The 15,420-nt window shown below is 46.8% G+C and overlaps 1 protein-coding gene across 1 annotated transcript in view; it reads left to right on the top strand.

Annotated features, from left to right (window-relative positions):
- LOC127220220 (uncharacterized) overlaps positions 1-11,187 on the top strand; it is a 28,506-nt gene extending 17,319 nt beyond the window's left edge. The window contains exons 11-16 of the mRNA XM_051181947.1: positions 1,417-1,441; positions 2,401-2,514; positions 4,141-4,272; positions 7,115-7,350; positions 8,591-8,708; positions 10,581-11,187. Of these exons, the coding sequence (XP_051037904.1) occupies positions 1,417-1,441; positions 2,401-2,514; positions 4,141-4,272; positions 7,115-7,350; positions 8,591-8,708; positions 10,581-11,170 (1,215 nt within the window). The 3' untranslated portion in view covers positions 11,171-11,187. The remainder of the gene's footprint in view (positions 1-1,416; positions 1,442-2,400; positions 2,515-4,140; positions 4,273-7,114; positions 7,351-8,590; positions 8,709-10,580) is intronic.
- Positions 11,188-15,420: the final 4,233 nt, after the last annotated feature.

The following is a 15,420-nucleotide window of genomic DNA, read 5'->3' on the forward strand; positions in this document are numbered from 1 at the left end:
CATGGGCATCATCCACTGTTGGATAAAGGTAAGCACAGTTTGAGCCAACAACAAGCAGGACTCGGGCACACAGGTAGCTGGACACGTTCTGGAGGCATGATGCTGAAGAGAACTTCACAGGCTTGTTTCCTGTATGATTTCATTTATCAGACAATCTTTAAAAATCATTGCTTTGTCGAAGAGCAGGTTTGTGGTGGATACCGGGACTTGACAGGTTTCAGGGCTGGGTGGGGGCTGTGATTGAGGAGTTGGGTGAAGACTGGGCTGTGTGTATTTTGATTATATGAGGTGGTCACACAGGTGTACACACAAAGTTCAAAGAATTGTACATACAAAAAGTGGATTTTTAAATTAGGAGAAACTGGGCTCTCCTTCTCCTTCTCTTCCTCCTCGATCTTCAATCTTCCTCCTGTCTCAACTCCAAAGTGCTGGGGTCACAGGCATGTACCATCATGTCCAATTTCTATTTGATGTTTTAAAATATATTCTGCACCAAGAAGATCTCTGCCTTCCTCCTCTTCTCCCATGAGATTGAATCAAGGGCTTCCTATAAACTAGACAAGTGCTGTACTCTGGGATGTGTCTCCAGTCTAAACTGAAATGTTTTAGAGACAGCACATTCATTGCTGTGACTATCATAACAGAGACCTATTAGCAGAATGCCTTGCAGTAACAAGGATTTATCCACTTGGAATTTTGGAGGCAATGAGTGCAAAAGCAGGACCAAGGCCAGGTCCTTTGGAAGTGCCAGAAGGAACTCTTTGCTGTCACTCCAGATGTTACCCCAACCTCTGCTTGTCCTCTCATGACATCCCTCCACTGCTAGCTTTAGGTAGCCTTTCTTTACTTTGAAATGGACACTCTCATTGGCTAAGAGCATGAGATAATTCTGGGTGACCTCACCTGGGTCTTCACCCTAATTTACAGCCACAAAGTTCCATGTCCAATTAAGGTCGTTATGGGAGCTCCCAGACAGATCTGAATGGGGGGTGGGATTATGACCAACTGTGTGTACTGTGACCACCTGTTAGTGTAACATGAACCTTGATCTGTTTTAAGATAATTAGCAATTTATACTTTTCCCATCCACATAAGTGTGACTGGCAGCTTGTGATCTTTTTCTTAATTTTGAGCATGGGGGTCTGTTAACTGAACAACCTACCCTGGCAGTCTATTTCTTTCAGCCCAATTATTGTTACCATGAAATGTAGTTTCAATATTCAGCAAGGGCCACGCGTTGAAGCAGATGGGAGACAGGCCCTCTCAGGGATGAAGTATTTGGGCAGCTCTCCCTTTCAGATGGAAAAGTTCTGGAACATTCTTCTGGACAGGCTAATAGAGTCAGTTACTATTAGTGTGAAATGTCTGTTTTTTTTTTTTTAATGTGTGTTTTTTTAAATTTTTCTTTTCTTTTAGAATGAATTCTGGAACAAATACATAGGTAAGATGTTTCCTATTTTAATCCTCATAAACTCCTTAACATTTAAATTAAGAGAAGGGATGGGTCTGGGGAAACATTTTTAATTACATTCTTGTTCAGTCTTATTTATCTACACTTTTCCCTTCTGGGTACCCATGATACTTATTTAAGGTATTTTATATTGATTCTAGTTTTATTATTTACTAAAAATACACATGTTTTTAAATGGGATCTTGTTGCCCACAGGGGCCACAAATTCCCAGGTTCAAGCCACCCTCATTACTCAACAGCCTCTTGAGTAACCAGAGCTATATGTATTTTCCATCATGTGTGGCTCAGACACAGACTTAAGCCAGTTCTTCCTTATCTGAGGTTATAAATTCCATGACATCTTTATCACGTATAGCAAGCTGAAGCAAATGGTGGAGCTTGAAATACTGGACTTTCTAAAAGGTGGCCACCCTGATGACTATTCATAGCATCAGAGACCATACCAGTCATGGCTACCTGGAAGTTATTTCAAATGGCAGTCAGGACCCCCCCATCCCTGTGAGGTGAGTGTCATACCAAAAATGGTGGAGCCTGAACCAGAGCTGGGCCATCCCCTGGTTCTCACCCCACACCCAGAGGCCTTGGGAAAAATAGTCCCGCCTTCTCTGATCAGCATCCAGTCCAGAAACAAGTGCAACAATGTCCATTGTCCCCCTCCTTTGCAAGGGAGACAAAGCACCTCTCCCTGGCCACAAACACATTGTAATACATGCCAGAAGAAATCAGGGATCCAGCCAATGATGCAAGGGATAGGGTATTGTACATACATAGCCACCAAAGTGGGAACTAAACAAATCTAGGTATGATTAATTATTCTCAAGAAGAAGGAAGTTCAAGCTATCTGCAAAGTGGATGCAAGGACCACACAGGGTCAGTGGTGCCTATGACGAAGTGCCTTCAGCCGTGGTTTCCAAATCCTCTTATTGCAGATGGTGACCAGTGTGAAAACACTCCTTGCCAGAATCAAGGCCTGTGTCGTGATGGCCTTGGGGAGTACACATGCACCTGCTTGGAAGGATTCGAAGGCAAAAACTGTGAATTCTGTAAGTCCCTCTGCTTGATGGACTTTGTGGTCATACCACGAGTAGAGAAGAGCAAAGATGCTGAAATACCTAACAAGACAAGCTAAGTATTGACACATTGAACCATTGGACATGTCTGTCCTCTAGCTGCTCTGTGGGGTGCAGCATGAGAGACGATGCATCCCTGTGGGTCAAAGGTGCTGTGTCACCATGAGGCAGGTGGCTTGGCAGAACAGATGAGAATCAGGTAGACTGTTCGTGCTGCTGTTCCTACCTCTGCTCCAGCACAGTGGACTGAGTCACCTCATCTATTTACATTTGTCACCACAAACATCAACAAGGAATGTTCTAGATTGCCTCGCTTTAGATATGTCATGCACTTGGTTGATTCTATGGCAATTTAGGTTACTTTCAGCCCAGTGTTTCCTAACAAGAAAGATCTGCATGTCTTTTACTTCTTTATTTATTGCTTTTTTTTTTTAAAAGCTATGGTCTCACTCTGTAACCAAGCCCACTCCAGATTTGAGCTCCCGGCAGTCCCCCTGCCTCAGCCTCCCAAGTGCTGGGATTACAGGTGTATGTCACCATGTCCAGGGTTAAGTAACTTTCCTCATAGAGTGTGGGTTTCCTCTGGATGCCCCCAGGACTCTCCCCAGTGGAGCTGCTGATTATGAACCATTCCACAGAAGCCCAGATAGCTACAGTATACAACAGGCTAACATATCTAGTGAGGGGCACAATCCCTGAGCTAAGATTCCATTGAGGTAGATTTTACTCCATAATTGCTTTTTTGCCCAAGCAAATTGCTACAGACATGGCTATGAGTGTGAGGTGGATCCTCCTGTGCTGGAAACAGTTGGGTACCTGTGGTCCAGGATGCTATGGATGGAAGTATATGAACTCAGTCAGCCTTTAGATACCATGGGCAGGTCAGAAGTTACCAAAGGAGTTAAGCAGCAATTTCTCGTAGCCTGAAGCTTCACTTCCATGATTTGATAGTGTGGAGAAAGAGTGGTGGGACTTAAGTGATAGCCCCTCCCCCCACTTCCATCTACTCTGGACTTGGCTCCTGGCTTTCTGACACACACTTCCTTCCAGGTCTCACAGGAACCCAGATCCAAAACATGACATGTCCACGGCACAGTGCCTGGTGCATCACTGGGGTGAGGACTGGGCTCAAATACCATTTATTGTTATGAGCATGAGAAGGAAGAGGTTCAGCCATGATGCAACTCTCCCCCCATGCCAAGGGCAGCACCCTGGATGAGCAGAATGTGCACAGCCCTCAATAGAGACTGTGCACCTGCCCTTCCTCACAAAGGTTCTAGTTGGAGAGTTTTGTGAGGGTATTGAATGTCCCTCTCATGGCCTGTGAGGATGCCAGGTGTTTCCCCTGTAACCTGTGCATATGTCAGCTGTCCCTTCCATGGTCTGGAGAGGCAGTAGTAGGAAGAAAGTCTTACTTGAGGCTGGCATCTTGTTTGGCTGCCTGTCCTGTTATCATGGAAACCACCCATGTGTGTCTTTCTTGGGACTCTGTCGTTTGCATACCCCAGCCTGGGCATGGGTGAGATTGGGCAGATATAGCTGGCATGTCTGTACTTGTCATGTGACTATAGAAGGGTTCATCTGTCTTCTGCTTTGCAGTTGTTCGGAAACTCTGCAGCCTAGACAATGGAGACTGTGACCAGTTCTGCAGTGAAGAGCAGAACACAGTGGTGTGTTCCTGTGCCAGTGGTTACTTCCTGGGTGACGATGGCAAATCCTGCATCTCCACAGGTAGGGGTCATTGGACCGTGGAGACAGTGTGACACTACTGTGGGCAGTAACGTGGCATGTTCTGGTGGGACTTGCAGAGGCCAGCGATGCCAGGAGATAGAGAATGAGAGTTTGGGCTCTGGACAGCTCTATCAGAAAAGCTTTAGGTTTGAAAGAAGATGCATTAGATCTGGGGACAAAGAGCTCCGCCTCAGCAGCTGAAGTGGCTGGCACTGTTACCTTGTTCCTGGCAAAGGATGTAATCTCAGGCATCACTGTGCTTGGCTCACCCACAGCCCTGGCAGTGACTTCTGTGCAAGGTTGCTCATGCTCCTCTGGCCTGAGGGCCTGAAAGCCACAGTTGTCACATGGCAGGACAAGGGCAGGATCCTCCTGGGTCAAGAAGGAGCATAGGCAGGAAGAGGAACCAACAGAGTAGGATTGATATCATTTTCACAGCCCTGTGTTGATTGGTTTTTATTTTGTTTTGTTTTTTTAACCCGGTGAGAGCTAGATGTGTCAAGTCTTATGATCAGCAGAGCCACTACTAACAAGACTTTCAGAAGTCAGTGCGGGTGGGCTGAGGAAGGGGGGGAGAGGCAGGAAATGAACCTTTTGTCGGATCTATGAGAAGGGCTCAACTGGTGTTCTTAGTTATAAGGGCCAGTCAAAGAAAGAGAGATGCTGAAGGCTATATGAGCTTCTCAGCAGCAAGGAGAATCGACCTCTGGTGGACTGGCCGCCTAGTGGCCCTTCAGAAGCTCCTTTTTATTGATACACAAAAGGCCTTTCAGCAAGTCAATTCCTGCATACCAACACATCTTATCTGAACTAGGAGTTGTCTTAAGGAACCATGACCTAAGCAAACACGGCCATTGGTAGAATCCCAGGTTTGCTAGGAATGTCTTATGACTGAGGTTATGCCAAGGCTCTTAAATTCCCAAGAAAGAGCAACCCTATAAATCTCAGATATCAATCACCAATTATTTACAAGAGATTATTTCAAAGCCTAAGTGGCCATCACTTCAGAGTTAAATGCCAGGTGCAAGTGCTCTTTTAATACTCCACTATACATCTGGCCCATACAGACGTAAGATGAGCTAGGGATGGTAGCTCTGAAAAGCCAGCCTGTTGGTCCACAGATAGTCCCTACCTCCCAGCATCCCCCAGGTGGGTTAGAGTGAAGAGTCTCGGGCCACATACATCCCAGACAACCAAACATACAGATGAGATGGGATGGGACTCAGCATGGAGTTGTTTCTTCCTCTTTCCCTCTCATCTGCTATACACTGAAAACAATTTATTTCAGAGATTAAGTAATCAGAAAAGAGTGGCTCCAAATACATCCTTCAAGTATGAACCTAATTGTGTAACATGAAATCACCCAATAACCAAAGCACAAGATTTTCACACAGACATTTTTTTTTAAGTTTTAATTAGTTCAGAAAATTTTAGCTTGGAGCTATTTCTTGATATGTGTACAAACTATTTTAACTCCAGGGATAATCACAAATCAATTCAAAGCAAGGCTTAATATCTGAAAACATAACAAAAGGCTGAGGTGTGGCTTGGTAATAGAGAGCTTGCCTAGCATGCTCCCAAAGGTTGTAGCTACATATTTCAGCCCAGAGATAACAAACTACAGGACAATGGACATCATGTCTCCAGGCAACAGAATCTCCAATCCTTCTCACAGGCTAAGGACACAACCATATCTCATGGGAACATGCATAAAGGCTACATTGCAACCACTTAAACTATCACTGGCACAGAACAACCCCTATGTTCAGCCTCAGTCTACAGTAACCCTTTTTCACCATCAGGCTCTGCACTTTTCCTTGAAAACCCTGAAGGCTTTTAACTCTGCATTATGTATGTTTCTGGATCTCATTTTAAACTTGGTTAAAGGCAGCCAGCAATAACCATTCTACAGCCTGAATGCTGGGCTCCCAAGAAATTTAATTTGGCTATCATCTTTATAAATATGACTCCCACATTATCAGGGCAGGGGCAAAATGTAAACAAGGTTTTTAACAGTCAATGGTCTTCAGTTTCCGAAAGAGTTCCTATTCCTTTCTAAAACTTCATGATTATAATCTTTGCCACCCATAATCCTCTCAGCACCCTTGTCTTCTGAGAGGCCACTGGAGCCACCCACTTAGCTCTGTGAACAAAACTCTAAGCTTTTCTCCAGCTTGTATCTCTTAATGCCTCCAAATTCTTCCTACAAATTAGCCCCAAGCCTTTAGGACCACAGAACCAAGTGGCCATAGTAACTTGATACCAAATTTTTTTATTAGCCGGAATTCCAGTCACGTGACAAAACACCTGACACAGTTTAAAGGATGAAGGATTTGCTTTAGCGCCTGCTTTCAGAGGTTTCGGTCCATCGTGGTGGGCGAAGCACAGCTGACTCACCTAATGGCTGTCAGTAATGGAGAGGGAAAATGCCTGTGCCAACAAGATTTGTCCCCCTCTCTTTCTCATTTTGTTTGGGTCCCCAGACTATGGGATAGTGCTGCCTACACTTGGGACATGTCTCCCCCACCTTAGTTAATCTTCTCTGGAAGCATCTTTATAGTTATGCCAAAAATTGTGTTTTGTTTTTCTGTGTACCCCTGGCCATCCTGGAACTCGTTCTGTAGACCACACTGGCCTCAAACTCACAGAGATACCCTGCCTCTGCCTACCAAGGGCTGAGATTAAAGGGATGAGCCACCACCTCCCTGCAAGATGTGTTTTACTAATCTGCCACTTAACCCTCAGTCAGGCTTACCCATAACACCCTGGCCTTCCAGGGAGCCTCACTAGGCCTGGGAAGCTTCTGACATTGCTGAGGTTCCTGTTGTTCCTGTTCTTTTAGTACCCTTCCCCTGTGGGAAAACCACCATAGGACGGAGGAAGAGGTCTCTGGGCCAGAACACCAATCACAGTGAGCCTGTCCCTGAAGACTTCATACTGGACTTAGATGTGCTGTCCCCTACGGAGAATCCTTCTGATCTGCTCAACCTCAACCAGACACAACCAGAAAAGGACAGCTCAGACCTTGTTAGGATTGTGGGCGGCCGAGCATGCAAAGATGGAGAGTGTCCCTGGCAGGTAACTGATCTAAGCTAGAGCCGGTTGCAAGTAGAACAATCCTCTTGTGCTACAGGCCAGTGGAACAATCCACTAAGGGTCAGCAACTCAGACCTGCAAGGTCCTTCCCAGTGGTCATCATTCCATTTCCAGTGTGAGAATTTATTTTTTAAAAACAAAAACAAAAGCATCTAAATGCTAAGAGGGATGAAATACCCTAAAGAAAGACCCATCTATTTATGTTCAAAATGTTTGTTTTCAACCACTCTTTGGTTATTGACATGGTCTAGGGCTGCCAGACTTAGGAAAAAATACCAAGCCCTTCAGTGAGACTTGAACCTCCCACAATGAACACTCCCTGATGTAAATGCCTGAACACTGTTGGGAAATGCTCATCTGCTCTCTGACCCCAGCTGGGCAGGGTGCTCTGAATCGCTTCCATCCTCTCCACTGGCACAAGAGACTCACAGCTTCCAAAACCTAAATGCCCTGGAGCAGTGGTTCTCAACCTGAGGGTCGCAACCTTTTCTGGAGTTGTGTTATCAGATATTTACATGATGCATTGTAACAGGAGCAACATTGCAGCGATGGAGTAGTAATGAGATAATTTTATGTTTGGGGAGGTCTCCACCACATAAGGAACTGTGTTAAAGTGTCACAGCTAGGAAGATTGAGAACCACTGTCCTAGAGACACCAGCAATGCCCAGAGATCACCTAGACATCCTCCACCTACAGGGCAATGGCAAGAGTGGCTGACCAGAGGCAGGAGAATTAGCCCCAGCTTGTGTGTGACTCTTTGGACACACATACTGAGAACTTTCTGGACCCAGAGAAGCTGCTGTGTGTAGACTGTGAGATCACTTATTGGCAGGGAGACTGGAACCCTGGGGGAGTCTGGGTAAGAGAGATTTTCTCCTAGGCCAAGATGTGGTTACTTCTTAAGAAAAACTTGTGGAGTTGGGCCTTGGACTGGCTTCCTCTTCCTTGTCACTCAAGCAAGGTTTGGGTTTATGTAAGAAAAATAAATAGGAAGTGGAAAGATGGCTCAGTGGTTAAGAGTGAGCACTCCTTCCCCAGAGGACCAGAGTCTAATTCCTGGCACCTATATCAGGCACCTGTTGTGGGGCTGGCTGGTGGGGGTAGAGAGCAGAGCCTTGCTGTGGGTGGAATACATGGGTTCTCTGCCCACATGGCTAGTCAGCTTGGCACGGCCCTCGTGTCGACCATAGGCGGTTTGCAGACACTCTGCTCTGGTCACAGGCTCTGCTTATCAATGACAACAATGAGGGGTTCTGTGGGGGCACCATCCTGAATGAGTTCTACATCCTCACGGCGGCCCACTGTCTGTACCAAGCCAAACGATTCAAGGTGAGGGTAGGTAAGTGACACTCCAGCCCTGGGCACACCACCATCTCAACCCCTAGGAATGCTATTATTTCTTTCCCCTGGGACCTCTGGAACACATGGGATGTGTTATCAACACTTGCTCAAATACAGGCCTGCTTGGAAACTGAAAGTTCCTCTCATAGGAAGGGGGTCAGAGAGAAGTGGGTGGGCATCTACAGACTTCCCCGGAGCCAGGCCATTCCACACAGAGACTTCCCTCTTCAGTGCTATCCATGGCAACTTCTCTCTTAGTGTCCCTTCCTCAAAAGCCTTCCACAATTCTCTCGGAGTCTCACACCTTCATTCATGTGTCATTTAGTTCATTCTGATGTTTCTACAAGACCCATGAGCTATCCAGTGAAAATTCAGTGCAAGCCTCAACTGCAATTTGAAAATGTCTGACATCTCTGCCACAGATTTAGCAAGTCTAGGTAGCTGAGGTTGTTCCAGTATCCCGTTTCATGCAGTGCATCCAAAGCCTTGACTTCCCATGTGTATAGAAATAAATAAACTTCTTCTGTGATGGAGATGTTACTACCTTCTCCTTTCACAGTCATCTCAGCTCAGACTTGCTTGGGCCTGGGTGCGCAGCCCAGGTCTGGAATAGGAGACCTTTGGCCCTGAGAAGATTGACAGACCCAGCTTGCAGGAAGAACTCAGGGAACATGTGCCAAAGCATAAGGAATTGGAAAGAACTAGAGTCCTAAACCTTCAACACAAAAATATGAACTGGAGCTGGGAGCTGGAAAGATGGCCAAGTGGTTAATAGTACTTACTGTTCTTACAGAGGACCTGGGTATGGTTCCCAGAGCCCAAATGGTGGCTCACAACTGTCTGTAACTCCATTTCAAAAGGGATCTGATGCCCTGGTCTCCACAGGCACTAGGCATGCTCACAGTATACATATGTATACATGCAGGCAAACATTCATCCACATAAACTTTTTAAAACGCCTTTTAAAATATACAAAGTGAAACTCTGGAAGGAAGGCAGAGGTCCTTAAAAGACCTTCAATCTCTCTACAGAGAACAGGCTGTTTTTGAATTTGCAAGCATCTGCCTCATCCTTCTGAATGCTGGGAATACAAGCATATACTCCTTGACTTGGGTCTGTTTTTTTTGGGGGGGGTTGTTTGTTTTGGTTTTTTTTTCCTTTTGTTTTTTAATTAGGAAAAAACTTATTTTGTGGGTTTGGGGGAAGGGTTGATTTGGTTTACACTTCCACATTACTATTCACCACTGAAGGAAGTCAGGACAGGGACTCAAGCAGGGAAGGATCCCAGAGACAGGAGCTGGTGCAAGACCATGGAGGGAAGCTGCTTACAGACTTATTCCCCATGGTTTGCTCAGCCCACTTTCTTATAGAACCCAGGACCACCAGCCCAGGGTTAGCCCCACCCACAATAGGCTGGCCCTCCCCCATCAATCACTAATTAGGAAAATGCTCTACAGGCTTGTGCACAGCCTGATCTTATGGAAGCTCTTTCTCAGTAGAGGTTCTCTCTTCTCTGATGATTCTAGCCTGTGTTGAGGTGACTTAAGAGCAGCTAGCTCATTCCCTCCTTCCTTTCCTTCTTTTCTCCCTCCCACCCTTCCTCCCTCCCTTCTTTCCTTCCTTCCTTATCTTGTTGAGACAAGATTTGGTTATGTAGACCTGGCTGGTCTGGAACTTCCTTTGTGGATGATGCTGGCCTCGAACTCACAGAGATCCTTCTGCCTCTGCCTCCTTCTTGATGGGACTAAAGGTGTGCTTCTTTAAAAGCAGCTGATATACAAACACCTGGCCCTCAGAGAACTAACAGCCATCTGCTCTCTCTGCCTTTCCCTCTCTCTCTCCCCCTCTCTCCCCCACTCTTTCTCCCCAGGGGATCGGAACACAGAGCAAGAGGAAGGCAATGAGATGTCACACGAGGTGGATGTGGTCATAAAGCACAACAAGTTTGTGAGGGAGACCTATGACTTTGACATCGCCGTGCTCAAGCTGAAGACTCCCATCACATTCCGCATGAACGTGGCTCCTGCCTGCCTGCCTCAGAAGGACTGGGCCGAGGCCACACTGATGACGCAGAAGTCAGGCATCGTGAGTGGGTTTGGACGCACGCACGAGAAGGGCCGTCAGTCAAACATCTTGAAGATGCTGGAGGTACCCTATGTGGATCGCAACACCTGCAAGCTCTCCAGCAGCTTCACCATCACACAGAATATGTTCTGTGCTGGCTACGATGCCAAACTGGAGGATGCATGCCAGGGGGACAGTGGTGGCCCCCATGTCACCCGGTTCAAAGACACCCACTTTGTGACTGGCATTGTCAGCTGGGGAGAAGGGTGTGCCAGGAAGGGGAAGTATGGGATCTATACAAAGGTCACGGCCTTCCTCAAGTGGATTGACAAATCCATGAAAGCCAGGGTGGTGCCCACATCTGAGGTCCCAAAGTCAACAAGTCCTCCCCATTAAAGCAGTTCTTCTCGAGACCTGCTGGGTCTCACATGGTGTTGTTTAATGTTGCCACCTGAGCAGGAACTTTCTCAGAGCAGCTGCCCACCTGCAGTGGTAGACTCTTTGGCTCCCGATCTGAAGTTCCCATAACCTCATGGTATAAGAAACAGGCTCTAATTGAATAAAGGTTTCTCTTCCTGAGCCAGAATGGAGGACTCTCGGGGAGCCACTGGTTCTAGGGATGGAGCCGTCTCTGCTCACACTTGGATGGAGCCGTCTCTGCCCACCAATACACTTGTGATTTTGAGTGGTCAAACTAATCCTCTCAACTGACTGTGCTTAACTACCTTAAGAATAAATGCCCAGGTACATGCGCACATGCACGCACGCGTGTGCGTGCACACACACACACACACAGTGGGACAGAGATGTCAGCCCCTCAGCAGGTGCTTTAGGTCAGGGGCCAGATTCTGATATGCCTTTGCTTGTGGAGAGAATCCTCACTCTCCAGTGGGAACTAGGTAACATAGAATTGCTGACACCATGTAATCCACTGAAAGCAAAGGATCCCTGGAAGATAGACTAAGGACTTAGTCTAAAGATAAAGGGACATTTTACCCAGATCTAGGCCAAGGACTAGCCCTATGCTGGGCTGCCTTTGAGTGTGTGCAGGAGTCTTCCTGAACTGTGCTGTCTGGTGAGTGTGCATGGACTCTGCTGAGCTTAGTTGTATGTGTGCATTCTCCCTGAGCTGGTCTGTGTGCTGTGTGCTCTGTGTGCTCTGTGTGTGTGTGTGTGTGTGTGTGTGTGTGTGTGTGTGTGTGTGTGTGTCCCTGGGCTGGGACCTGTGCTAAGTGTGCATGCAGTCTCTCAGGACACGTTCCCTGGTGAGGGTGCCTGGAGTTTCCCCAAGCTAAACCTGGTATTGAGTGTGCATAGGCCCTTCTTCCTGAGAACATTATTGGCTCACCAAGGGCTAATTGTGACCCTATCCACCAATACATGGGTCTTAGTCCTGCTCTGAATAGGAGACTCCAGAGGGGTTTTTGCAAAGCCTAAATCCTAGCCTTACCCCAAGTGTTAAATTCTAAGTCTCTAGAATGGGCCTCACTCCAGAAGTTTATGGAACTGTTCTAGATACTGTCATGCCACAAAATCAGGTGTCTAGTGGCATGGTGTGGCTGGAGAGGGTCCATGGCATGTCTCCCCACCTCTAGTCTTCCATTGCTTCCAAGCCCCAAGTTAAATGTTTGTGAAAGCCAAGCCTACTTTCAGTGAATAGACTAACATTTTTTTCCCAAAAGTTTTCCTATAGTTTGCACTTTGCATAACTTTCCTAAGCAAAGTTTAAAGGTTCTAGTACAAAACTTCCCCCAAATCAAGAGCTGGACAGAGTCCTTCGTAAACAGATTTTGCAAGGTTGGGGAAAGTCAACAAAAAAAGCATTCAGTTTCCTAGAACCCAGAGTAAGGCTGGGGTCTGAGAGCAGCACTGAGCTCTGCAGCCACAGTGGGGTCAGTGATGTGGGCCCTGGAGAACACCCTCTCCACATTGTGGCTACTGGCCCTGCATGCAGGTCAGCAGTGGGAAGGCCATGACTTCACCCACCCCTGTGGATGGACTTTGTGGCTGTGCTTAAGAACAAGAAGTCCCTGGTCTCCAACAACCCCAGAACAAAGTCAGCACCCACACAGGTCCCTGTACCAATGGCAAGACAAGCACAAGAAAGAGTTCACATGGGTGTGGGGTCATCCTACAGGGAACCTGCGCAGACATTTAAAAAAGTGAATTTACCCGAGAGAGTAGAAAACAAGCAGAAAAGCCAGAACCCAGACCCTGAGTGTCAGGGGCCAGCAAAGTGAACCCCAGATTCAGTGAGGCACCTCCCCTTGTGGCTCTGGCATTCAGGCCGCAGGGTTCCTGTGGTTCTGGCAGTGTGGGTACAGGCTCCCCAGAGGGCAGTGGGGACCCAGGTTCCCTGTGGTACCAGTGATGAGAGTGCAGGCCCCCAGTGCAGGTGGCTTCTAGACTGAATGCACAGAGCAGCATCCTCACTCAGCTCTGCTCCTACCTGACACTTCCTGATTCAGAAACAAGACCTAGCAAATGGCAGGAGGAATGACTTCCGCAGAAGCCACACCCCTCCAGGTGCTGAGGACTGGGAGTCCCAGACATCTTAGGTGTTTTTTCATATCCTGGATGGATTGGAGAAGCTGACTCTGGGGGTAGAGATGCATCTACCAGCCCCCAAATCAAAACTGGGAGGTACCCAGCCCTAGAGAATGGGTGAGTGGGCCCATCAGAAATGGAGCTGGTATCCCAGCTGTACGAAAGAGAGGCAACATCCTCTGGGAATTTGCTCCACTTGTCTTGACCCCAAATTCATCAAAACAAATCACTTAAAGTCGTCCTAGGTGGTAGGGGACAGAACAAAGGATGGTCTTTCAGAGAAAAAAAAAATGTGGTATCATCCAGGTGACATTAGCACACCACTGAGAGAAATAACTGAGGCCAGAGATGCTGAATCAGAAAATTTAGGGCTTTTGATGGCTTCTGTTGGTGTCAACTTGACGACACCATGGAATTAACTAAAACTCGTGTGGTTGGCTACACTTGTAATGGATTTTTTTCTTGGATGAATCATTTGAAGTGGGAAGACCCACCCTAAATCAGGAACTTTTGAGGTGGGAAGACCCACCTTTAATCTGGACCACACCTTCTGCTAGCATCCTATGTAAGGGATGTGGAAAGAGGAAGCTTTCTCCCTTTGCCTGCTTGCCCTCACTCTGGCTGGCAAGTCAATCCCTTTACTGGTATTAGAGCCTGCTTCTTTAGAATTCCAGGGTCTATAGAAGACCAGCTGAGACACCCAGCCTTGTGGACTGAGCAGCTACTGGATTCTTGCGCTTTCTATTGGTAGACAGCCATTGTTGGACTAGACAGAAAACAGTTACTCCAATAAATTCTGTATATAGGTGGAACCCTGAGTAATACAGGCCAATGAAACATGGTGGGTGACTCTGACTAATTAGGGGCATCTGATCTCTATTTTGAGACTCCCAGATTATCTGAAGATATGATATCTATCCAGTTCTCATCAAGAGATTCAGCTAAAGAAAAGTCCATGGTTGTGACAGAGAAGGGATCACTAGGGCCCTGAAGGGGAAGTCCTGTTCAAAGAAACAGAGCTGGAGTAAACCCCAGAGATTTCAACAGGGGATGGAGAACTGCAAAGCTCACACTAAGGGACCAGCACAGCCGCGAGAGCCGAGTTTTAGCATTCTCACAGTTTATTACAAATTCTTTCATTGAGACAGACTGTGAGGAAACTCAGCCCCCAATTACGTCACTAGCCTGACCCAGGGGTTTGCGTCTCCTCAAGGTTCACACACTGGCACCAGTCCCCAGTGTAACTGTATGAGGTAGCAACCTTTGAGAGGCCATTAGGCAGAGCCCTCAGGATGCCAACTACTGTTCTGTTTCTCCCTGCTACTGCACGGGGACACAGCTAGGTGACTTGGTTGGTGAAACCCTGGCCATGAGACTCTGACCCTAGTCAGTCTCCGATGTGCAAGCAGTATCCTCATGCTGACCACTGTCCACTCTGCGGTTCTTGCTCTCAAAGCCCTGTGGACTGAGCTGATCAGCCAGGAAGGAGTTCACTCACACACCAGGCTCCATGAGAAGCCCAGCCCTGGAGCCCCTAATCCATGTTTGCCTGATCGATGGAAGCCTTGACTGGTCCCCTGTGTGTTTAATTAAAATCTAATTACACCATTTTCCCTCCATCTCTTCCCTCCCATCCTTCCCATTAACACCCTTGCTCTCCCTAAGTTCATGAGCGACCTACATTTCTTTTGTTATTGGAGATAGACACACACACACAGGCTGAGCTGGATCCCTACTTTCTGTCCTTTTTTTAAAAAAAAAAGTTGAAAGTAGACTTTTTTCATATACTATATTTTGAGCAGCTTTCCTCCCCCAACTCCTCCCAGGTCCTCCTGCCTCCCCACCCACCCAAACCCACACCCTTTCTTTCTCTCTTGTTAGAAAACAAATAAGCCAAAAAAAAAAAAAAAAGCACAGTAAGATGAAACAAACTTTTTAAAAGCCAAATAGAAATCTAGAAAGCACAAGAAACACAGAGATGAGGGTGAGATGAGACAGACACTTGCACACACAGAAATCCCATGAAAATGCAAAATCTGAAACCATAATGTATGATTCTTCTAGCTATTTAAAAACAACTTCACAGTGTGTGTATTGAA

This window comes from Phodopus roborovskii, unplaced genomic scaffold (genome assembly GCF_943737965.1).
Source record: "Phodopus roborovskii unplaced genomic scaffold, PHOROB, whole genome shotgun sequence".
NCBI lineage: Eukaryota > Metazoa > Chordata > Mammalia > Rodentia > Cricetidae > Phodopus > Phodopus roborovskii.